Genomic DNA, 27,038 nt, shown 5'->3' on the forward strand with positions numbered 1-27,038 from the left:
ATGGATCATATGTTGAAAACAATAGACTGGCTGGGTGAGATTAAGGTATGTGAACCCAAAATAAGCTGTATTGCATATGCCAATGACTTAGTTGTGATGGCAGATTCGATTGAAAGTTTGCAGAGTAATATTTCAGAGCTAGATCAGAAATGTAAGGACTATGGTATGAAGATTAGCATCTCCAAAACGAAAGTAATGTCAGTGGGAAAGAAATATAAATGGATTGAGTGCCAAATAGGAGGAACAAAGTTAGAACAGGTGGACGGTTTCAAGTACTTAGGATGCATATTCTCACAGGATGGCAACATAGTGAAAGAACTGGAAGTGAGGTGTAGCAAAGCTAATGCAGTGAGCACTCAGCTATGATCTACTCTCTTCTGCAAGAAGGAAGTCAGTACCAAGACTAAGTTATTTGTGCACTGTTCAATCTTTCGACCAACTTTGTTGTATGGGAGTGAAAGCTGGGTGGATTCAGGTTACCTTATCAACGAGGTTGAGGTTACAAATATGAAAGTAGCTAGGATGATTGCAGGTACTAGTAGATGGGAACAATGGCAGGAGGAAGTCCACAATGAGGAAATCAAAGAAAAACTGGGAATGATTGCTATAGATGTAGCAGTCAGGGCGAACAGGCTTAGATGGTGGGTTCATGTTACATGCATGGGAGAAGCAAGGTTACCCAAGAGACTCATGGGTTCAGTAGTAGAGGGTAGGAGGAGTCGGGGCAGACCAAGGAGAAGGTACCTGGATTCGTTTAAGAATGATTTTGAAGTAATAGGTTTAACATCAGAAGAGGCGCAAATATTAGCACTGAGTAGGGGATCATGGAGGAATTTTATTAGGAGGGCTATGCTCCAGACTGAACGCTGTAAGGCATAATCAGTCTTAAATGATGATGATGACCGAAAGAACCATGAATTAAAAAAAATAAAGAAGCAAACACTACATTACAACCATGAAACTAAATGAATTGTGTTAAGTCACAGCTGAGGTAGGTGTGAGATATTACACTGTAAAGACTTAAGTTTTCATTAAATTTAACACAGTTTACAAAATGGATTACTGACAACAAAGTTCACGAGTAGATAAATTTACTCTGCAGTTGTGGTTAATATTCCCAACTGTTTCAACACATGCCTGCAAGATTTATGTGTGTGAACTGAAATTGTCATTCTAATTGTCTTCTGAAGTGCAGTGCAGTGCAGTGAACACATTTGTGCCGAAGTGAGACTGGCCTGTAGAGATTGAAACTGGTTCCCTGGTATAAACTGTAGCAACTTTGCCATATTACAAATTTTTTGGACTCAGATTAGTGTGAAAGATGTCAAGAGATAGGCAAACTGAATCATAAACATGCCTAAAGTGTGTGAAATAGAAGAAGTTCTACTTCAACTGCCTCCTATTTTTACTTTGTATTTTATTTCTGGATACTTAAAAATTAGTCACAATGCCAAAATTCTGCATCCTTTTATGTCTTTTAGTGCTTTTATTGTTATCAGTTCTTGTGGGAAACTGTGGGGAATCATTCTGAACAGGAGATGTTGAATGAATTTTTTGATTGTCAACTGGACACAGTTTGCAGAATTCAAACCTTGGAAATATGTATTCTCATTGGCAGTTGCTTGATGCGCTCATTATTAAGCTGCAGAATATATGCAAGTAGGGAGAACTAAATATGTGCAAGGATTCAAGTCTGTCAGTCAGCTCAAGAACCTGGAAAATTGGTACAGTTGTTTTTTTGAAGTTCCCATTGATGTAAATGAAAGGATTTCTGCTGGCTCCAGATGTCTGTATGCTCTGAAAAATACATTCATGAGTAAAGCAATATCACATTTTGCAAAAATGGAGGTATACAATGCCGTTATATGCCCCATTGTCCTCCACAGTTCAGAAAGCTGTACACCAACTAAAAAGGAGTTGCAAAAACTTGTAAAATATGGGCGCCCATTGATGGCAGAGATATTTGGAATGCAAGAAAGAATAGTGAAATTTGTCAGATTATGAACTAGCCCACTGTTTCACAGTATCAGAAGAGAAAGAGTTCCAGTGATCAGGTCACATAATCTGTATGCCAGAGACTTGACTTCCTTAGCAAGTTTTCATTGCCCAAATTACAACAGAATATCATTGGGCAGACCAAGGACAGTGGTAAGGTAACATAATTAAGGATGTGAAAGCTACGAGTGTAGTCAATTGGGAGGAACAGCAATAGAAAGAATGCATAATTATGGCGTACATGGCTGTTGACGACTGGATAAGCAAGTAAGAATATTAAGCTTTCTGGACCAATGCTTTTATCTTTGACCATTAAAGAAAAGTGAGGAGAAAAAGAAAAAGATAAGAAAAATGTCAATGTTGTGATAAGTGAAAGTGTTTTTGCCTCTTGTATTTTTCATTTTATTCTTTGACAGTGTGCGAATCTGAAATAGTTTACTTCTGATTTTATTGTGCATTATCACTGATCATATTGTAACTTTCCAAATATTCAGTCTGAGTGATTAAATATAATCTTTCTAATCAATGTTATCACTTTATAAGTTTATTATTTTAATTGTGAAAATATGAGCCCTGTGTACTTCTTGTGTTTACAACATTAATGTTTCTATTGCACAACAAATATATGATTTGCTGTTCTGATTTGCTCATCCATCCATGAAGCTGCTTTTTTAATCTTCAGTGTGTAACAAGATTTTATTACCAAAATATGGTTTGAATGTTAATTATTTTGTCCTTCATAGGTTGCCAATTCATTCTGATTACGCATAAGAAAACCCAAAAACTTTCAGCCAAGATAAGAAAGAAGTTTGAGTAAAATAGGAAACATACATTAATTTCCCTTTTAGAAGAAAAAACATATTTTATGTGATGTGAAGTTAACAAATTTGTGTTTCTAGAAAAGTATTTTCTGTCTTTGCCTGCAAAATGTTCTCCAACATTTCTTTGTTATTGGAGAGGAAGGAATTTGGGGTGCTGAATGGCAGCCTAGTAAGCCTCTACATGGCTGTCTTGCATTTTCTTTTGTGCAGATAAAGTCATTTTTCATAAGTATTAATCATAATATTTAAGATATTTAAATATTATGTGAACTTAAAGTGCTAGGATTGATAGAACATAGAATCTTACTATAAAAATTATACCTCTGTTCATTCTAGAACATGTCACAGAGACCTCCACAGAAACATTGGTATTTTGACAATTACTGCACATTTTATTTATTCATTAATGTCCTTTGTTGTACCAATATTTCTCTTTTCTCAAAACATAATGCAAAATTAAGCAATAATAAGACAAAAACAATATTTAAAAAGACTTAAAATGGTCAAAATTAGGACAGAATGGAGCTAGATACATGGATACACATACATTTAGCAACCTGAAAGAGCATGTTGAATGTTTTGTGAGTAACTTGATGGAGCTTATGATTGAATTAAAGAACCTTCTGTTGCACAACTGTTTCTATTGCATTAAACAGGACTTGCATGGAGTCATTTCATTGTATTGTACATAACACTGTAGATCTCTGATTTATTTCCACGTCACACAGAACTGTGCGGTGTAATTGTTCCTTCAAATGCTTGTTGCTGTTAAATAAGTGTAACAGTAATTAGACCATATCCTTCCCACATTGATCTCCTGGACTCCATTACCAAAGCTGTGATCAATACTTCAGGTTCAAAGACTACTCTTTCTTTTGCACCATTTTGTAGGGATGAACTGTATACACCAGTTGTTAAGACCTTCATATGGACCAACAACTCATACTCGTATGTTATGTTAATATCTCAAACAGCAAGACCAGCCTCATTTTCAAACATTTCAGCATCATTGAATAGAATTTATGGCAAGTCTGTACATCTCTAGGACAGGATTGTATTATACAGAACACTTACGCCAAGTCCAAGTAGGTATTTTGTCCCACTAACTCATTGTGACTACAGTCCGTGCTGAAGATGCATGTCACATCTCAGTATGGCTCTCCACTTGCCCAATAAAATAGAACCAACCCACAATATCTGAATATGTATATTAGAAGTAATCTTTTACATTATTATTCTCTTACTACATAAATTATGTTCTTTGCGAGTACCATTTGTCGGTAACAAGACATAAGGATATGCCTCACTTGCCTGGAGTAATACTTGTCACTACACCTATTCTTCAGAATCCGTGGAATATGACTAAAGTAGTGCGACACTGTGTGAACCTATGCCTTGTTGTGCTGAACCCACACAATTTTTGGAAATTTATAATTTCTTAACTGCTTTCTGGTATTTCAAAGCTATACTAAAGGTTACAGTTGACAAATGGCTCTCACACAGGCAGTTTATTATTATCATTTGCATCAATTACAACAACAAAATTGTTATACATATGTAATCAAAAAGTAGACATGTACAACTATTGACACCATATAAACATTCAACACCATAGATTACACACAAATGTCAGAAAACTTGATTCAGTGGAGCTCATCTTTGGATGCTTCATTTACACTCTTGGTACCACCAGGGAAATATCTGAATATCACCATAGTCACATGTACCGTCAGTGCAAAACCCCTGCTTGTGAATGTTGTATTTGTACTGTACTGACATCTCCCTAGGATGATGAAAACCTGGAACTTCAACACTTGGGTTGTCAATACGTTTGTGGTTCTAGGTTTTCATAGTTTGCTACCGAAGTTTCCATTCAGCATCCTGGTTGAGCCCAGTGCAAAACATTTCAATTCCTTCTCCATATGTTAGTGTTGTGGATTTGGGTCATTTCATAGTCACCAAGAATAAAGCTTTGTGAAAAGTTTGTATTTTTTGGAAACTTGTTGGTAGGGCTTGCAGAGAGCCACCTTTCAATGAAGATGAGTTGGACAAATGTTTGTTAGTAATTGTAGCCAGCATATAGATGTAGTCGGTCTGTGCCACTAATGGTTCTCATAACTACATTAATATGCACGTCAAGTTTCTTCATGTGAGCACTGTGGTGTAATATTCTGCTACAGATTATGCCAACACAAGGGATGCTCAGTAGATGATGTATGTGTTTGCTGTGCCTGTATTACCTGCAAGCTTTATCACTAGGCTTCTTAACTGTGTTGGAGAGCTGTTTATGATGTGTCAGCAATCTGTCTAATGCCTTGTCATTATATTTTACAATGGCAAGAGGGCCAAACTGTGGCCTGATCTTTGCCGATGCTGCATGATTAAGGGGGTAGAAAAGACATGCTTCTGTTTTAGGAACTTCAGGTTTACATCACCATGTCTTAAAATATTGATTAAGTGTAGTAAGGCTATTTATTAGATGTTCTTCACAATCAGAGAGATCATCACTTTGATATGAAATTTCAAGATCAGCTCATTGGAATTTCTGGCAGGTCAAGTTTGACAGATTTGCAGAATGGAGATTGAATAACACCAGAGCCTTGAGACAAACCATCATTGAGTACAATCCATCTGCTCTTCATTTTGCCATGGTGTACTTTAAGGTGTCAGTTGCTCAAAATGTTGTAAGAGATTGCTCAGAGTTGTATGAAGTACTGCTCTCAGAAATTTCAATATTAGACTCTCACAACACAGCATGTCATAAGTTGCTGACACATCAATGGAAACTACCCTGGTCTTGAGTTTCTTCAGTAGCCAGATTCTGTGTGAGTAGTCAAGGAGAGCACTTGCTCACAGCAGCTGCTACTAGGTCTAAATCCATCTTGTTCAGAGAGTACCACAGAACTAATTTGGTCATGCATTTGTTGTAAGATCCTTCTTTGCAAGAGTTTGTAACCACAACTAAGAAGAGAGACTGAGTAAAAGTGTTCTGCAGGTGCTCCTTTTTCTCTGGCTTTTTGTTGACAATAACTTTAGTACACTATGATAGCAACTACTGAGCTGATTGTAGCTTGGTGAATACGTTTGTAACAGGAGATGTATCATAGAAAAATTCACGCTAACAAAGAATATCAACATTTTAGTACATGTGGAACATGACATTTCTTTTTATTCACAACTGATGAAATATTTTGTGTCAATCCCTCTATTTCTGTGAGACACAGGATGCCCATCAGTATTGGCTCATGAAGTTTGTGACCCAAGATATCTCACTGAGCCTTTTCTTAAGCCTGAAACTGCTGTTTGAATTTGTATAGCCTCCAATAATGTCTCCAGCATTAGACGACAACATATTAGGCACTTACATGTGGCTCAGACTATGGCCTAATTCCCATAAAACAAAAATAATCAAAGAAAACAGCTGCTAACAACAAAATATTGATCCACAGAGCGCACATCAGTTGTATTTCTGTGTTCTCAGAGAAACTCTTGTACATGTACGTCATTATACAGATAGATAGGTAGATATTCAGCAATCACAGGCCCTGTAGACCACGCGCTGCTTCCACAAACTGCTCCAGTCCTTCCTGTTTTGTGCCCAGTTCCTCCCGGTGTCTTCAATTCCCAGAGCTGCTAGGTCTTTCGCCAGGTCGTCCATCCAACGCTGTCTTGGTCATCCAGTGGGGCGTTTGGTGTTTGGTTTCCCCGCTAGTGCCATCTTCGCCTGTCTCCCACCTGACATATGGGCTACATGACCCACCCATTGTATTCTTTTGCTCTTTATCTTCTGTAGGATAGTTGGTTGCCGCATCAGAAGGTAGATTTCCTCGTATTTTTCTCCTCCTCCATTCTCCATTATCTAAAACTGGTCCCCATATGCTTCTCATTACTCTTCTTTCAAATATTAATAGTTTTTCCATTTCTCGATTAGTCATGCTCCATGTTTCTGAACCGTACATTACTGCTGGGCATATCACTGTGTTGTAGATTTTCATCTTTGTGTTCACCGAGATTGATTTATACAGTCATAATACCTTTACTTGAATAGAATATAATTTTCTAAATCAATCACTTTTAACAAGGAATCCCTTGAATTTGAGGCTGCAAAGGCTGATGATGTTTACGGCATTTGACACTCCACATATTGTCTACCATACAACTACAATATTGTGTGCTAATGGCAACAGGGGGTGGGACTGGAAGTATCCAATAATGGGCACAGCATGAGGCTACAGAGCACAGTTGGAAAGCTGTGTTGACGAGTAACACAACTTTTGCTACAGTGCTAGTGGTGTTGTTACAAAGCAAAGCAATAGCAATGATAAATAAAGCAAACATTGCATTATATGTACAACAACAGTTGCCAAAGTTCATATCTCATCAGATAGGAACCATAGAAATTTCCAGAGCGAGAGTAAAGTGGGAAGTGAAATACTAGTGTTTCGGCAAGATAAACCAATGGAATATATGGTGTTGTATAACCTCAACTGTGCAGACAATGTACATGGGGCTTATAATTATGACAATATATTCTTAAGAAGTGTAAGTGATATTGAAACAGTTGTCAAGCCATGTAGTTCATCATCCTTATCACACAGGGAGCCACAGATCCCATCTCCAGTGAAACATAGTAAAGAACAATAGTTGCCCAAATGTCTGATACTAAACGTACTTATATATGTGGAAGATCATCCACAGCATAGTAAAAAATCAGTTATGAACAGATTTGAAATAAGTCTGCAGCAGTATGACTGAGTAATGTAAAATAAATAAATAAAAAGGGCACAAAAACTGGTGTTTGTGCATTTCAAGGACGCTCAATACAATTCACAGAATGTGCATGATAGTGACCTACTACATTATGTACATCAAATTGCACACAACATAGACTACAATGATTTCAAGGGAACAGTGGATTGTTGCATAATTTCAAACAGTGCTACAGAATTTGAAGACATAAGATAATGAAATTTCAAACAAAGCATCAACTTGACAATACACAGCTGCACGATTGGCCCAAGAATTTATGGAGGAGATAAACAAACTTGTCCCATCATTCAGTAAGGAATTTATTTTCAACTCAGACCAATCAGGATTTGGAGAGGAAATGTATATGAAAGGAACCGTAGAAACTAGAGGTACAAGGAGAGTTGTATCAAGATCAACTAACATCAATGCCTTAATGTGTTGATATGCAATTATGCTGACTGTTAATCTGGATAGTAAATTATCTGGAAACTTATTTATTGTACTGTGAGAAGTTGGAGGTGCTCTGCCCCCTATGATTCTTTCTTGTGTGCATGATCTTGCAAGGACAGTAGGGAATATTTATGTCACAGCAAGCAAGAGTGGTGAAATGGGCATAAGAGAACTACTACTGTGGTATGATCAATGCTTTTGGCCAATAGCTGGATGAAATAACTTGCCTTACTTGATTCCTGGTGTTGTTGTTGTTGTGGTCTTCAGTTCTGAGACTGGTTTGATGCAGCTCTCCATGCTACTCTCTCCTGTGCAAGCTTCTTCATCTCCCAGTACTTACTGCAACCTACATCCTTCTGAATCTGCTTAGTGTATTCATCTCTTGGTCTCCCTCTACGATTTTTACCCTTCACGCTGCCCTCCAATGCTAAATTTGTGATCCCTTGATGCCTCAAAACATGTCCTACCAACCGGTCCCTTCTTTTTGTCAAGTTGTGCCACAAACTCCTCTTCTCCCCAATTCTATTCAATACCTCCTCATTAGTTATGTGATCTACCCATCTAATCTTCACCATTCTCCTGTAGCACCACATTTCGAAAGCTTCTATTCTCTTCTTGTCCAAATTATTTATCATCCATGTTTCACTTCCATACATGGCTACACTCCATACAAATACTTTCAGAAACGACTTCCTGACACTTAAACCTATACTCGATGTTAACAAATTTCTCTTCTTCAGAAATGCTTTCCTTGCCATTGCCAGTCTACATTTTATATCCTCTCTACTTCGACCATCATCAGTTATTTTACTCCCTAAATAGCAAAACTCCTTTACTACTTTAAGTGTCTCATTTCCTAATCTAATTCCCTCAGCATCACCTGACTTAATTTGACTACATTCCATTATCCTCGTTTTGATTTTGTTGATGTTTATCTTATATCCTCCTTTCGAGACACTGTCCATTCCGTTCATCTGCTCTTCCAAGTCCTTTGCTGTCTCTGACAGAATTACAATGTCATCGGCAAACCTCAAAGTTTTTATTTCTTCTCCATGGATTTTAATACCTACTCCGAATTTTTCTTTTGTTTCCTTTACTGCTTGCTCAATATACAGATTGAATAACATTGGGGAGAGGCCACAACCCTGTCTCACTCCCTTCCCAACCACTGCTTCCCTTTCATGCCCCTCACCTCTTATAACTGCCATCTGGTTTCTGTACAAATTGTAAATAGCCTTATGCTCCCTGTATTTTACCCCTGCACCTTCAGAATTTGAAAGAGTGTATTCCAGTTAACATTGTCAAAAGCTTTCTCTAAGTCTAAAAATGCTAGAAACTTAGGTTTGCCTTTTCTTAATCTTTGTTCTAAGATAAGTTGTAAAGTTAGTATTGCCTCACATGTTCCAACATTTCTGCGGAATCCAAACTGATCTTCCCCAAGGTCCGCTTCTACCAGTTTTTCCATTCATCTGTAAAGAATTCGCATTAGTATTTTGCAGCTGTGACTTATTAAACTGATAGTTCGGTAATTTTCACATCTGTCAACACCTGCTTTCTTTGGGATTGGAATTATTATATTCTTCTTGAAGTCTGATTCCTGGTATGCATAAAAAAATCATACTCCTTTCGGGCAAACTATCCATCTTGAAAAGTGTGTGACATTGCAATTCATACCATCTGGAACCACTGAACAAGTTCAGTTTCTGGATGTTTGTTTTTTCTGTGCCTCTGAGACATATGATTGAACTATCTGCAGCTACACCTTCAATGATAACCAGTTTCATGATAAACTCCATGACAGACTGTTTTGCATTTGGTTGCATGCCATCATATTCTATTAATTCTCACCATTTCGTTACACCAATATGATTCCATATGTGTTCCTGAAGAGTGAATACCTAATTGAATGTGCTGCATGGTCTGTAACTCCCAAGTAATTCACCTTTGATCTTGATGGTGTGAATCTTTGTGATCACAGTGGTGCACCATTTATCATTAGGTGTTCATGGTGCAACTTAATGGTTTGCTTTGAACATTTCTCGAATATCGAGGATGTCCATTTTGTGAAGTGTAAAATGTACATCCCATAGAAGGTTGATCTCTGCATATCCCAGACACTCATTTTCTGTTGCCCACCTGTTGCACACTTTGGGTCATTAGCATCTGACATTTTTCCTGTCATAAGTGTTAACACAACATTTTCAAATGAACCTTACTAAAGATTGAACTTGGGACCTCACACTCAAGGGGTTCCTCGTAAATGCATTTGCAAAGGTGCGGTATGTGGTGCTACTGAAAAAAATCAGAGTGCTAAATAACTTCAGTTCATTTTCTGGGTTATGCATGTTCTGAATCTTTCTATGAAAACTCCCATGAAAGTGAACATTTTTTGTCAACAAATGATAAAACACATTTCTGGAGGTATATGTCACAATGAAAGACACTTAACTAAAATTTACAAATGTCAGTAGTCAGTAGATCATTCTCTTGAAGTGTTTTAAGTTATTTAAATGATTTGTTATACCAGTGAGAGAAACTTTGTGCGCATGCCGGAATGAGGTACAAAAGCTGTGTAATGTCACCATCTAGTGCCTACTGTGTGCACTTGCTTAGTGGGCAGTTGCAGGCATGATGGGATATCCTGTCCTATATGCTTCCATTACATCAATTATCTTTTTGACTGAGGATCATACACTGAAGTGCCAAAGAAACTGGTATATACATGCATATTCAAATACGAGATATGCAAACAGACAGAATAAACGCTGTGGTCGGCTATGCCTATGCGAGACGACAAGTGTCTGGTGCAGTTGTTAGATCAGTTACTGTTGCTACAATGGCAGGTTATCAAGATTTAAGTGAGTTTGAATGTGGTCTTATAGTCGGCGCATGAACGATGGGGGACAGCACCTCTGAGGTAGCGATGAAGTGAGAATTTTCCCATACGACTATTTCGCGAGTGTACTGTGAATATCAGAAATCCGGAAAACATCAAATCTCCAACATTGCTGTGGCCAGAAAAAGATCCTGCAAGAACAGGACCAACGACGACTGAAGAGATTTGTTTAACATGACAGAAGTGCAAACCTTTCACATATTGCTGCAGATTTCAGTGCTGGGTCATCAACAAGTGCCAGCATGCAAACCATTCAATGAAACACCATTGATATGGGCTTTTGGAGCTGAAGGTGTGTTCATTGTACCATTAATGACTGCACGACACAAAGCTTTACACCTCAACTGGGCTTGTCAACACTGATACTGGACTGTTGGTGACTTGAAACATGTTGGCTGGTTGGAGGCATCTTGTTTCAAATTTTATCAAGCGGTTGGATGTGTACAGGTATGGAGACAATGTCATGAATCCATAGACTCTGTATGTCAGCAGGGGACTGTTCAAGTTTTGGGGGAGGGGGGGGGCATCTCTGTAATGATGCAGAGAGTGTGCAGTTGAAGTGATATAGGACCACTGATACATCTGGATAGGACTCTGACAGGTGACATGTACATAAGCATCCTGTCTGATCATGTCCTTTGTGCATTCCGACAGACTTAGACTAATCCAGCAGAACAATGTGACACCCCACACATACAGAATTTCTACAGAGTGGCTCTATGAACACTTTTCTGCATTTAAACACTTCTGCTGGCCACCAAACTCCCCAGGCATGAACATTATTGAACATATCTGGGGTGCCTTGCAATGTGTTATTCAGAAGAGATCTCCACCCCCTCGTACTCTTACAGAATTATGGAACGCCCTGCAGGATTTACAGTGTCAGTTCCCTCCAGCACTAGTTCAGACATTAGTTGAGTCCATGCCACATCACGCTGTGGCACTTCTGCATGCTCACAAGGTCCCTACATGATATCAGGCAGGTGTATCACTTTCTTTGGCTCTTCAGTGTAGCTTGAAACATCAATTATGTTGCAAGTAATTATACCTTTGGTCCAATCACAGATCTCCATTACATTATATAAATCATGTTCAATAGGTCCCATTACAGAGTTGATTATATAAACTTTATTCAGTAGGCTGCTTGAATAGCAGGATTTAGTATGTGGAAGGTAAATATGCTTCTTCTATTTAAGCACAATACAAATGCAATCTCTTAAAGTTAAAATATTGTAATATTAAAGTAGCAATATAAATCAAAAGTGATGCTTTTAACAATAATATAAGAACCCTTAGTGGCAAGAGGCTAAAGCAGGTTTAAAGATCTCTGTTGAGAAGATAACCCATGTATGTCAAATACCAAGATAGCTACTAGAAGGATGACATTAAAAAGTTAGAGAGATTTAAATACATATGATAATGGGTAGAAACTAGCCTCACAGAAAAGAAGCTATTGGAACATGAATAAACAAAATGATTTCAGCATATGAACTCACTTTAAATATTTACAACAAGAATCTTTTTATCAATGCAAAATCAAATCATTACCAGACATCGATCCACCCAAAGCACATTATACAGAGCACAAAATGTAAACCTTTGAAATATGTTATAAATTAGGAGGCTAAAATGTATGGAAAGAAGGATTCTCAGCAGGATACTGGGATCTCAAAGAACACAAGATGGTCAGTATAGAAGAAAAGTGCACCAAGAACTGAATACCCAGGTACAGAAGATCCCAGACACCATCAGAAGAAGTAGAACCATGTTATTCAGACATATCCTTGAAATGGACCAGAGGAGATCGAGACATCAGTTTTTCTTCAAGAGAACCACAGTGCACTGGCCCAAGTGGTATCAGAAATAGTTAATACAGGAAACAGATATTTAATACAGGATTACCTTCAAATAAATAATTCAAGCTCTAGTAGGTCTCCAGAACCAGAACTAAAACATTAAGAACAGAAGAGTGAAGATAGTTGTGAAGTATGAGAATGGAAGAATATTGTATAAGGATAAAGACCAGAAGAAATGAAGCTATTCCAAATGAATGTGATTTTCAGATGACCAAAATGGAATGAAGAAGGAGGAGGAGATAAGAACCCCTGTGGAGACACTGTTCAGCACTATGGAAGGAGCTCCTTAACTGTCTCTAAAACTCCATTGTATGACCAGCGAGACAGTTATGTGTTCTAACAAACTGTTGAATACATACTTATGTATATGGCTCCTCTCTTTTACAAAGATTATAACTTAAAAACAACAATGACACACAAGTAATGTTAAAACTTTCATCCAGAAGACATTATAACCAGTTTCAGACAAAAAAAAAATTATTGGGTCATTTTATGAGTGCTTATTGTTGCCACTCTGTGGTGTATGTTTCTGCTGCAGTTGTCACATATTTTGTCACTCAGGAACATAAACCACTACACAGTCACTCTATATTTCGTATTTCTCAACAATATATGCCACGATGCCTTGGTATCTACACACTAAGTGAGCACAAAAAGACACCTAAACAAAGTAAGTCTACAACTGCCAATTGAAGATGGATTTTTGTATCTGAGACTGGTTTGGTGATGTGAATAAAAAAATTGTTGCCATTTTAAAATTATACAAGGCATGTTTTTTTAAGTAAGATCCATTTGAACATAAGTTCATAACAAAAGGTTATTTCAAAAAAGTAAATTTATTTTCAGAAATTACATACTTCACTCTATTTTTTAACATAGTTGCCAAGTTTGTTGAAAACATATCATACCTCTCAACCAATTTTAAAATGCCCTCTTCATAAAACTTACCACCTGTTCCAATAACCAAGAGTTCACTGCCGTTTTCACGTCATCATCATCATTGTAACGGTTTCCACTGAGGTGTTGTTTGAGGTGGAGGAACAGATGGTAATCACTTGACACAAGATCAGGACTGTAGGGTGGGTGGTCTTAAACTTCCCAGCCAAAACTGTCCAATAAATTGCAGGTCTGACCTGCAGTGTGAGGTCTTGCATTGTCATGGAGAAGGACAATTCCCTTTACCAGCATACCATATCTTTTGTTTTGAATCACTCTGCATATCTTTCTCAGGGTTTGGCAGTGTGCTTCTTCATTGATAGTGGTTCCTCATTGCATGAAGTTGACCAACAAAACACTATGCCTATCCCAAAACACCGACGCCATGGTTTTGTGCTGGGACAGAGTCTGTTTGGCCTTCACCTTTACAGGCAAGTGTGTGTGTGTGTCTTCATTCCATGCTCTGTCAGCTCAATTCAGTTGTGATATATGAAACCCACGTATGATCTGACTCAAGAAGCCATCAAGAACTTCATCACACACTAAAATCTTTGGTTTTTGTGGTCCTCTGTTAGTAGTTTTGGGAGACCTGTTATTGTGAAGTACCTGTTCTCACAAATCCTCGCTTCAACTAAAGCCACCAAATTGCCTGTAAACAGAGAAGGGCGACTGGAGCAGTCCTCATCATGGACATTGTCATGGCCATCTTTGAATTCTCATACCCACTTATGTACTTTGCTTTCACTCATAACAGTATCAATGTACACTTCACAAATCTGTTGATGAATTTCTGCATTGGACAGGTTCCTTGCTGACAAAAACCGTATCACTGATCGAACCTCACACACAGCGGGCGAGTTGATAGTCCTGCAACAAAATGGACCTTACTTAAAAAAAACACACCTCATACACTGAAGTGAGAGAAGTCATGTGATACTTCCTGATATTGTGTCAGACCTCCTTATGCCCTGTATAGTGTAGCAACTCAGTGTGGCCTAAACTCAGCAAGTCATCGGAAGTCCCCTGCAGAAATAGCAATCCATAATTGCAAAAGTGTTGCCAGTGAAGGATTTTGTGCACAAACTGACATTTCAGTTACGTCCCATAAATGTTTGAAGGGATTTGTGTCAGGTGATCTGGGTGGCCAGATCATTCACTTGAAGTGTCCTGAATGTTCTTCAAACCAATCACAGACAATTATGACCTGGTGACATGGTGCATTGTCATCCATAAAAATTCCATCATTTGGGAACATGGAAGTCTACAAATGGCTGCAAATGGTCTCCAGTTAGCCAAACATAACCATTTCCAGTCAACGATCGGTTCCGTTGGATCAGAGGATCCAGTCCATTACCTGTAAATACAGCTCACACCATTAGGGAGCCACCATCAGTTTGCACAGTGCATTCTTGACAATTTGGATCTGTGGCTTCATGGTGTCTGTGCACACTCAAACCCTACCATCTGTTGTCACCATGTCACAGTTTTCCAATTGTCAGTATGGTCACAAGCCAAGGAGAGGTGCTGCAGTCAATGATGTGGTGTTACCAAAGGCATTCACATTGGTTGTCTGCTGCCATAGCTCTATGCCAAATTGCACTGCACTGTCTTAATGGAGTCATCATAGGTCTAACATTCATTTCTGTCATTATTTCACACAGTGTTGCTTGTCTGTAGCTCTGAGAACTCATCGCAGGTCCCACTATTCTTAATTATTAAGTGAAGGCTGTTGGCCACTGCTTTGTCTGTGTGGAGAAGTAAAGCCTGAAATATAATATTTTTGGCACACTTTTGACACGGTGTACCTCGTAATATTGAATTCCATGTTCAAAGTCTTTTAATTCCTGCTGCTTGGCCATAATCTTATTGAACAGCTTTCACATGAATCATCTGAGCACAAATGACAACTCCGCCAATGCACTGCACTTTTATACCTTGTTGTAGGTGATGCTAACGCCATCTGTATATGTGCATTGCAAGACTTCTGTCTCCTCAGTGTTGTTGTCATCACTGTTCTACAGACCCTCTCTCTCTCTCTCTCTCTCTCTCTCTCTCTCTCTCTCTCTCTCTCTCTCTCTCTCACTCACTCACTCTCTCTCTCTGCCTCGGCATATTTACAGTCCCCTGCCATGTTCTCCATGTTAGCTCTTTTGAGATTCCGGTAGGAAGTCGAATGTAATTGTGTGTCTCCACTAAAGGCAGCAGATTCATTGCCCATCGAGGCTCTGCCGATTCCACATAAAGTCCCAATGCAGCTGACATCAACTCTTCCTTCTCATGCCTTTTCTTTCTTACCCTGCCACCTTCAATTTAAATAAAATGTACCACAGCTGCGGATTCTGTGATTTTTTAATTTTTATTTATTTATTTATTTATTTATTTGCACACTTCTGGAAGAACGGACACTACACATTCATATAATATCTGAATAAATTTGAAATTTGTACTTCATGAAATTATAGTTTCACCTAGTAGTACACCTAGATGTAGATATACATGGTGTTCTAAAACTGTTCAAATTAGTACAGGAAGTAGAAAACATCAAAACAAATATACACACATCAAAAAAAGTTTTGCATCACTTCGGTTCTGAGAGGTCTGGAACCTGTACAGAAAATTGGAATAAAGATCAACATAAACAAAATTTCCGCCCTTTTTATTGCTCATGAAAACCACACTTTGCATGTAGTACCACCATACAGTGAGACCTTCAGAGGTGGTGGTCCAGATTGCTGTACACACCGGTACCTCTAATACCCAGTAGCATGTCCTCTCGCATTGATGCTTGTCTGTATTCGTCAGGGCATACTGTCCACAAGTTCATCAAGGTACTGTTGGTTGAGACTATCCCACTCCTCAACGGCAGTTCGGCATAGACCCCTCTGCTTGGTTGGTGGGTCACGTCATCCATAAACAGTGTTCTTCAATCTACCCCAGGCATGTTTGATAGGGTTCATATCTGGAGAACACACTGGCCACTCTAGTCGAGCAATGTCGTTATCCTGAAGGAAGTCATTCACAAGATGTGCATGATGTGGGCGCAAATTGTCATCCATGAAGATGAGTGCCTTGCCAATATGCTGCCAATATGCTTGCACTGTTGGTCAGAGGATGGCATTCACATATTGTACAGCCTTTACAGCACCTTCCGTGATCACCAGCGGCGTACTTTGGCTCCCCATAATGCCACCCCAAAACATCAGGGAACCTCCACCTTGTTGCACTTACTGGACAGTGTGTCTAAGGCGTTCAGCCTGACCGGGTTGCCTCCAAACATGTCTCCAACGATTGTCTGGTTGAAGGCATATGTGATACGCATTAGTGAAGAGAACATGATGCCAATCCTGAGTGGTCCATTCGGCATGTTGTTGGGTCCATCTGTACTGCCCTGCATGGTGTCTTGGTTGCAAAGATGGACCTTGCTGTGGACGTCAAAGTGAAGTTCCGTATCGTGCAGCCTATTGTATACAGTATGAGTCATAAGATGACGGCCTGTGGTTGCATGAAAAGCTTTATTCAACATGTTGGCATTGCTGTCAGTGTTCCTCCAAGCCATAATCCATAGGTAGTGGTCACCCACTGCAGTAGCAGCCCTCGGGCAGCCTGGGCGAGGCATATTACAAACAGTTCATGTCTCTCTGTATCTCCTCCACGTCCGAACAACATCGCTTTGGTTCATTCCGTGGCACTTGGACACTTCCCTTGTTGAGAGCCCTTCCTGGCACAAGGTAACAATGTGGATGTGATCGAACCGTGATATTGAACATCTAGGCATTGTTGAACTACAGACAACATGAGCCCTGTACCTTCTTCCTGGTGGAATGACTGGAACTGATCAGCTGTCAGACACCCTCCATCTAATAGGCACTGCTCATGCACGATTGTTTACATGTTTGGGCAGATTTATTGACATCTCTGAATAGTCAAAGGGACGATATCCACAGTAAAAGTCTATCTTAAGGAGTTCTGGGAACTGGGGTGATGCAAAACTTTTTTGTTGTGTGTATATTGCCCCAGATGGCAATTGCTAATTCTAGGGACAATTTTCAGAGAATGTAGCTTAGCACGTTAATTTCAGCACTGGCATTCACAGGAACTGCTAGAAGGCATGACCACTGACATGTATGCATGCAGTACATCCTCAGTGTGTGTTCGCAATTGTACCAGCAGTGATACAAATCTAGTTCCGAGTCTTATTCCATTATCACAACAGTTTTGTATGCCAGCTGCTTTGTATGACAACAAGGAAGAAATACAGACAGGTGAAGTCACAGACCTGGGTGCCCAGGTCACAGAACCATTCCAGCCAATACGTCGATTCCTCCAGGTGGCTCTCAAATGATTCAACACAGTAAATCTCAAATGGGCTGGCACCCCATCATGCTGCCAGTGCATCCTTTGTCTAACATTCTCAGGTACATCCGTCCCTACACAGAATAATTTTGAATATCAATACACGTTCCCAGTCAATGACACCGGCATAACAGCTTAACAGCTAACAAAATGTTCTTTAACATTACAATTAAATTTTGGAGACCATATCCTTCTTATCAAAATATGTTTGTTTTGATGTTCGCTACCACCTGTAATAATTTTAGTGAATAGTTTCAGAATGCCCTTTATAGTGTTCGCCAAATTAAGATATTACGGTGGTTGCAGGTATCACATTTACTGTGTGGGGCTACGGCGTGTGCCGAGTGGACGCTGGCATTGCAAGGAATGCTCCATCTGTGGCTCTTGTGGAGCGCTGACTCCTGCTGGCAATGTCGACCCAACTACCACAAACAACGGCTCCAATGCCTCTGTAATAGTGAATCCACAGTGGCAGCACGAGGTAAGTCAGATGTCAAGAATACTGAGTTAAGTCAATGTGTGAGAAATGGTGTAGGAGAGCAAGGAAGGGTCAGTTAAGTGCATGATTACCTGTACCTACATTCACTCACTCACTCACTCACTCTCTGCTTGGCAGATCATGACAACAATAATTCACGAACCAGGTTTCAGCTTGTTAGGCCATTGTTGTCAGGGACAGTGATTTAAGAAGCCAAAAGCTGGTTTGTGACCAAATGCATATACACTGCAGGAAAAATAATGCAACACCTTCAAGGACTGCATTCAGTGGCACCAGCACAGTATGTGCATACTGAGGGGTTGTAGTGTTAGTGATAAGTTTCTCACGATCATTGGTGATCGGATGGCACTGACGAGGCCTGTCTGTGCACCCTCTGTTTTGACTCTGCAGGCAGTAACTGTGCTGAGTTTAGAGGTGAATATCTGCAACATTCATTCTAGGGTACAACTGTGGTCCTTTGCCAAATACATACTCCTGTTGAACCGCTTCAGCAATTTAAACAGGGCTGCATTGTGGATGTGCAGGAAACTGGAGGGACAAGGGAAGTACTGCTGCACATGTCAGGCACTATCTATTGGTGATGTGTTCCTGCTTTTAACAGTGGCCTGCTGACCAGGTTCTGGATGTCCACATTGTACAATTCACACCGAGACTGACACATTGTGCAAGCAGCAGTGGCCTATTGAACGTCATCCAGGGATGAAATCTGAGCACACAATGCAACAGCTGTGTCATCAGGGACCATTGGGAATTGTCTGGCTTCCAGCAGTATTAAAATCACATGTGTCTCTGGCCAGGCTACCATGGACACTAGGAAACCACCAAGCATGGCTACTCTGGTGGCACAAAGAAGTTGACTGGAGAGTGGAATGGCACTATTGTCTCCATTGATGAGAGAGGGGGGTGCTGTCCGTACGCAAGTGTAAGGTGTATCGGTGTACACATATATGCTGTAGACCTGGTGAGCTGCCTATTCCAGATTGTGGGGGGGGGGGGGGGCGTTGGCAGAGGAGGGGGGCCATCAGTACCAACTCGTGGTCACATGGTCACACCTGGCATTTCTACAGGGTAAAGTAACCGGTGACGTGCTTTTTCAGCAGGACAGTGCACTTCCATGTATGGCTGCATTGATGTAATGTGCTCTTCATGGTGTACAACAGTTGTCCCGAATAGCAAGATCACCAGATCTCTCACCAGTTGAACATGTATGGGTTATGATGAAGTGGGAACTTATTCATTCTCCAGCACCTGCAAGAACCGTTGCTGAATTACAACAAAAGGCATAAGGTGCTAGGGGCAATCTTTCTCAGGCACAAGATTCTGGGCACAGTCTATCACAGGATGCCATTCAGCAGCTTTACGATTGTTTGCATGTGAGAACACACACCTGTGTTGCCACCGGAGGGTGATAACTGTGTGCTGATGTGCCTATTTGGGTACCTTTTACTGTGACATTTGTGTTTCATTTGGTCTGAATTTGTTATCATATACTTCTACAATGATGGAATATTGATCACATCACTTGTTAATAAAATGACCTCATCCTTGTGGGAGCTGCATTTTTTTCTGGCAGTGTAATTTCGAAAAAACATTATGGTGTTGTTTCCTGTTTATTATATACCCCCATTTAATGTGAGGAGTCTAAATGACAACCAGAGAAAAAACATATGCAGCTGCTAAAATGTCTTCATTCTCTATAACACTGGCCATTGTAACTTCCATAATATTCATAAGCTTGTCAGCTGGAGAGAGTTACTCCCAGCGATAGTGACATGACGCATGGTGAATTGTTGCTGTTGTGTGCTTCATGCCAGATATTGGTTTGATACAGCCTCCCGCATTAGTTCATCCTCTGCAGCATCTCCACCTGTGATAGATGTTGCAACCTATGTCCACTAAAACCTGGATACTGTAGTTCAGCCTAGTGGCCTCTTTATAATTCTTACCCGCACCATTCCCTCACTTATCAAACTGAGTGTTCCTGGAAGACTCTTTTCTCTCTGTGTGGTTCAGTATCTCTTCATTAATTAAACAATATTCCCATTGTATCTTTAGCATTCTTCTGTAGCACCATGCTTCAAAAGCTTCTGTTGACTTCTTGTCTGAATTGTTCATTTTCTGTGTTTCACTTCCGCACAAGGCTGCATCAGACTTATATTATAGGAAAAGATAGATTCCTACATACCGTAAAGAAGACATGTCCAGTTGCAGGCACATTTAAAGATACTCACATGAAGACATTCACATGTAACTTTCATCCACAGCCTTCATCAGTAAACACACACACACACACACACACACACACACACACACACACACAATGGCCACCAACTCAAGTATCTTGGGCTGGAGTCTTCTTTATGGCAAATAGCAATCTATCTTTTCCTATGTTTTTGGTATTCCTATGTGGAGTTTCCATTGTTCAATTTAACTTATATTCATATTTATATTTATATTATATTTTAAAATAGTTCTCTTTTTCAGAAACATCAAACATTTTTACTAAATATTTCCCAACACTTAATTTATATCAAGTGTTAAAATATTCCTTTTTTTTAAACACTGCACTTACTACTGCCAGTCCTCATTTTTATCCTTTCTACTTCTGATATTTTCCATTATTTTGGTACTCAAATAGAAAAAAATCCATCTACTACTTTCAGGGTCTGATTTCCTAATCTAATTTCCTCAGCATCACCTGACTTAATTCAACTTCACTCCATTAGTCTTATTTCACTTTTGTTGATATTCATCTTATAACCTCATTTGAAGACACTAACTATTACTTTCAACTTATATTCCAAGTCCTTTGCCATCGTTGACAGAATTACAGTCCTCCTGGTAAACCATGATGATGTTTTTTACTTCTTCTTTCTAAATTTTAATTTTCTTTCCAGATTTCTCATTAAGTTTCTCTCTTGCTCATTGCACAAATTGAATGACATGGGGGCTAGGCTACAATTCTGTATCTCTCCCTTCTAAACACATACTTCCTTTCCATACCCTCCAGCCTTTATGGTCTGATTTCTGTAACAGTTGTAGATAATGTTTTGTTCCTTGCATTTTATCCTTGCTACCTTCAGAATTTTAAAAAGTATATTCTAGTTTAGATGGTCAAAACCTTTCTTGAAATATACAAGTAGTACATATAGATTTGCCTTTTTTCAACCTATCTTCTAAGATAAGTCATAGACTAGTATTGCCTTTCAGATTCCAAATTAATCTTGCACAAGGTCAGTTTCCTCATGTTCTTCCATTCTTCTGTAAATAATGTGTGTTAGTTTTTTTACAACCATGGCCTGTTAAACTGATGGTTTGGTAGTATCCACACATATCAGAAGCTGCATTTTTTGGAACTGGTATTGTTATGTTCTTCTTGGAGTCTGAGGATATTCCATGTACCTCATGTTCATCCCATGTGGAATGGTTCTGTCATGGTTGGTTCTGTCTTAATGGCATATCTTAAAAGTTGAACATCATGCAAGGAATTGGCTGAGTGAAATGTCACACTTAATCAGATCCTAAGCTAGATGAATGCGAGTTATAATGCAAACTGAAAGAAGTTGGCCATAACAATACCATGTCTTGATATGTCAGAAACATAAAGGTAAAGATGCAGTCTTTGTTAATACAGGTAGACATGGGTCAGAGGAAGCAACAGCCACCATACTCGATAAGATACCCAGAAAACATGGCAAGATTGCATGGCAGAACCACTCGACTGCTACTGCCTTTTACCTGTGTATCAGTTCAGATTGTCATAACAATTTGTCATAGTTCTAGTTCTGCTTAATTATGATGATTTAGTAATCCATTTCACAAAATGGGCAGTAGTGACAACATTAAAAACTACTGACCAATCATTTTAACTCCAATCTTAATTAAAGTGCTAGTAAAAAGTGTTGCACTGAGATAAAAAAAAATGTTGTTGTGAAGAAAAAGGTTACTAGAAACACAGCATGGTTTCAGAGAAAGGTCAGTCGCCATTATGTGCCTTATGACAACTCACCCACACATTACTGTTGAAACTGCATGACAAAGAAAGGGTGACACATTTACCCCTAGTTATATCATACACATTTACATTTTCTCATGGGCTGCGATTTAACTAACTGGAAACTTATGGTATTAGAGGAATCTCTTACAATCATGCTTACAAGCACAAATTGAACACAAAGAGGCTAGCTTATTAAGAAGTACATCTCTGGTCCACCTATGGTAAAAATTGGTATGCCCCAGTGACCAGTTTTGGGATCCTTGTTGTTCATAAAGAACACTGCCTGACAAGAAAGGTGAAGCACCGAGAAGACATGATTGGAATATAAGTTTGTATGTGTACACACCATTGGCAAGCACATACATGATTAAAGTTGTACTTCTTTATGATAAGGAGAAAACTAGAGAGTGTTAGTACAAGGAAAGATAATTTTATTACCAAAAAGACACAGATGAACTTACATCTTTTATGTATTGTTCTACATAGTCACCAATATTCTCAACACTTTACTCTCATTGTGGTAACAGTTTCAATATGCTCTGTTCATAGGAGTCCATTTGGTTGGAGTTTAGCCGTCTGCAGATATGAATTCACTTACCCATCTGTTGCGTAATGTTGGCCAGACAGGAATTTCTTCATGGGACCAAACAGACATACATTCAACGATCCAATGTCAAGACTCTAGAGTGGATGCTGGAACACCTTCCACCCAAATTTAACATTTTTCTCATGAACAAGAATAGCAGCTTGGGGGCGAGCATTGCCATGAAGAAATTTGACACCCTCATCATTAATGTTGTGGCATTTGTCATGAAGGGCATGACACAACTCATTCAAAGTTTGAATGTACACTGCAGCATTCACAGTGGTCTTGTGTTCAGTAAAATCCAACAATAACACAGCATGCATATCCGAGAGCACTGTCACAAGCACTTTCAGGCAGATTCAATCACTCTGAAGTTTTTTCATACTGAGGGATCAGCATGTTTCCATTCCATAGAGACTTGCTTGGTTTTGGGTGTCTAGTAGTACACCTGTACATGAAATGTATTTGTAGTTGTGACTATGGGCTACCGTCAGCTGTGTGATGGAATGATGACAGTGGAAATATGTGCAGGACTGGGATTTGAACCCGGATTTCTCACTTACTGCAAGCTGTCACCTTCCCATTTGGCTACCCAAGCATGAAGTTTGGCTCTGCCGAGAGCCAAACTTCTGGATGTCATCAACCATGTGTCTACAACCTGTACTCGTACATCTGTTATTAATATTCCCAGACAGGTGAGACATTTAATTTGAAAGTCACTTGCCCGGTATCGGTGGATAAATATGATATTGCAGTGTCTTTGTTATTCTGAATTACAATGCAATGTTCCTTCAGACATGCATGGGGCAAGTGAGCATATTTTTTTAATGATTCAAGGAAGCTATTTTTACTGTACTAAAATTGTGACTATTTTTAATTTTTGATAATTTTATTTTTCTGATTTTTACCAAAAAATTGTGGTGGTAAATAAGATTCCCAATACCATTCTATGAGCTGTTGTAGGTTGCCATTACACAGTCTTCAAAAGTCTCTTAATGGCACTAAATATCTGTTGAAGCCCACTTGCTATGCCCAGGTTTGAAAAGTCAGTATTTATGTTTGTTCATACCATTATCTCAATGCACATTAAGTCACAATAGCAGATAAGCAGAAATAAAGCAATGTGTTGCAACTTCACAAATGACAGCAGTTGTGATCTCATGGCAAATTGTACCAGTTTTTGTACAACTGATACAGCATATTCCCACAAGATGTCAGACATATCTAGAGGTGATAAGACCTGTTCCAATGAATGTAGTAAAACAATTATGTTGGTGGTTAATACACTTCCCACAGTCCACAAACAGAAATATTAATTTTTTTAAAGTATACTCAGGGCCGGTTTAAGGCCCAAGCAAGACGAGCTGCCAACCAGGGTGGCATGCTGAAAGGGGCACCACAGCAGCAACAACATTAAGATTTCTACATTAAAATTAGTAGGGGCCATTTGTGGCACCAAGCTGAGGGGGAGGGGGGGGGGAGTGCCCCTGAAAAGGTCATCATTTAACCTAAGAGAGGGAAATCGTGTGAACCATCTGTCTGTGAAATGTCTATAGTTTGTTTCATGTCTTATCATATTTTAACTGTTTGTGTATTAAATTAGCTGAGGCTCGGATTGGGGATCAGAACAGAAATTGCCTACATGAATGGAAAACCACCTAAAAACCACACACTGGCTGACCAGTGTACCAAACTAAAGATTGCACTATAACACAACCATTAGACATAACATTACAGTCACCCTTCAAATACTGAGCCTTGGGCAAACTCATTGCTTGAAACTACAATGAATACAGCCAGTCTGTAAATGACAGTGTAGATTATTTAGTATGTTGCATTTATTTGGACTCATTGTTCTTTGCATGTGCTGCACTCCTACTGACACATAATGAGTCTCCTATTGTTATTTAAGACACCTCTTTAACTTGCCATTTTATGCTTACACTTAATATTTTCGTGTGTTTGTTGAAGTTGGTTTTCTTTCTTTCAGTACAAGAAAGGAGAGAAAGGCACTAGAGTCTATGCCCAGACACTTTGTGTTCCATGCTCCAAGTAAGTATAAGTTTATTCCAACAGCTGCTAAGGAGCTATTCTTCATGTATATCATTATTGTTAGATAAGCAATAATTTATTTACTCAAAATTATGCATTGCAATAGCAATTAATTAATCAGTGTACTGCTGAACTGTACCTGTATTTAACATACCCTTTAAAAGCTTTCATTACCAATTAAGTAGACTGAGAAATTATTTCCTTTTCTATAAAAATAAGATGGTAAAAAAATTGGTAGCTGTTTTTAAAAAGTTGGTTGAAATTTTTGTAGTTTCTCAACTGAAATAGGTTAATATGTTTAAGTTCTTTTAGAAATAAGATAATATTAAATTATTTTGCTTATTGGGAAATGTAGGCTAATATTTTTAAGTTCTTTTAGAAATCAGATAATATCAAATTATTTTGCTTATTGGGAAATTACACAGCTTTTATTGTTCTTTCTCCAGATAGATGAAATGGGCAAGATTTGCTGGACTTTCTGTGCAATGCTGAATGTGAAGCTTTCTTTTTCTAATATAAAACTTACTGTTAGGTGTAGCTATTTCTGGAAAAGCTGAATTTTTTAATGAAAGAATGACATTTTGCTGTCAGAGAATGTGATTGATTAAATTGTTAACATGTTATTTTCATTTGGCACAATCCCAAAAAGCTTCAAGTTGTTTTTTGATGTTGTCTATGCTGGCTACCATAACTGAAAGAGCAGAAGAGGGAGAAAGAAAGAAAAAATATATTATATTTCACCATTTGTTCTATCCATTATGACAATATATTACATGACTTTGTGATTACCTTTTACTGCTTTTATTGTACAGGCATAAAAAACTTATTATTTATGTATTCTTCTATACATACGATGGACAGAAATATTGTAGGCTAATTATTCTTTTATTCTGTCTCTTTTGGTTTTAGTGTGGTCAGGGTAGGACGATACGAGTTAACATTTTGAGAAGTTTTGTGATTGTGTCGAATGAAAATAAAATGTTAATATATAAAAATCAAACCAAATCCCTACTTTTTAGTGCCACTGTTACTACAGTCTCCATTCTCTGCTTGTCTTAATTGTCTTATTCATTCTACCTTCATCTCCTTCGTAAATATTTAGCAGGTTTACATACAGACAGTTCTGCACGAGCAGAAATTTTTAACTGTACTTTTTTGCCAGCCTGCTTCCAACTGCACTGCAGTTCTCCACATCTAGATGTTAAGCGTCTCAGCTGACCTGGTCTTCTTTCCAACTTTTTAGAGGTTCCTATCTCTGTCTAGGTTCTCTTCCTGCTTACTGACTGTTCAGGATTTTAAACCATAAGCTAAGTAACAGCAAAATTATTTTGTCATTAAAGGGGAAAGAGCTGTCTCTCTCTACTCCTTTCTCATTCAAAAGCTCCTTCTGTAGTAGTGAATAGCTATATTTATTAGGTCCTACTACAGTCAGGTCTATGAATGCCTGGGTAGCTAGTCAGATGTTGCATGCAATGGTCCCAGTTTCAATATGAAAACATCTGAGAGTGTGTTTTTAGTAAGAGTTACCATTAGAGCTGATACTGTCAGCTGAAAATTTTGTTATGATAAATGTTGTGTTTAATTAAAAACAAGGGGGCAGTCTGGTAAAATGCATAAATCACTATTTATTGAGTTATCTAAAGTGTAAGGGAACAGCAGGAGACATAGAAGAGAACTTTTCAAGACAGAAAGAAGATTGCAAAAATTTAAAAATTCAGGTTAGTTATCTGTTCATGAGGCAACAATTTGACCATAGTATGAAAAGAGGAGTCAGAGTTTCCGTGACAGTCATCTGAATATGAACCATGAAAATTTTCTCTTGGAGGTAGGCATTCATGTGTCTTTCAG

General features: G+C 38.8%; 1 protein-coding gene across 6 annotated transcripts in view; it reads left to right on the top strand.

Moving 5' to 3' along the window:
* LOC126291589 (microtubule-associated protein futsch-like) overlaps positions 1 to 27,038 on the top strand; it is a 263,380-nt gene that overhangs the window by 210,245 nt on the left and 26,097 nt on the right. For all 6 annotated transcript variants that reach the window (XM_049985126.1, XM_049985122.1, XM_049985124.1 and 3 more), the window contains 2 exons: positions 18,363 to 18,537; positions 25,129 to 25,190. In XM_049985126.1, the coding sequence (XP_049841083.1) occupies positions 18,363 to 18,537; positions 25,129 to 25,190 (237 nt within the window). The remainder of the gene's footprint in view (positions 1 to 18,362; positions 18,538 to 25,128; positions 25,191 to 27,038) is intronic.

The sequence above is a fragment of the Schistocerca gregaria genome, chromosome 9 (genome assembly GCF_023897955.1).
Source record: "Schistocerca gregaria isolate iqSchGreg1 chromosome 9, iqSchGreg1.2, whole genome shotgun sequence".
NCBI classification, from domain to species: Eukaryota; Metazoa; Arthropoda; class Insecta; order Orthoptera; family Acrididae; genus Schistocerca; species Schistocerca gregaria.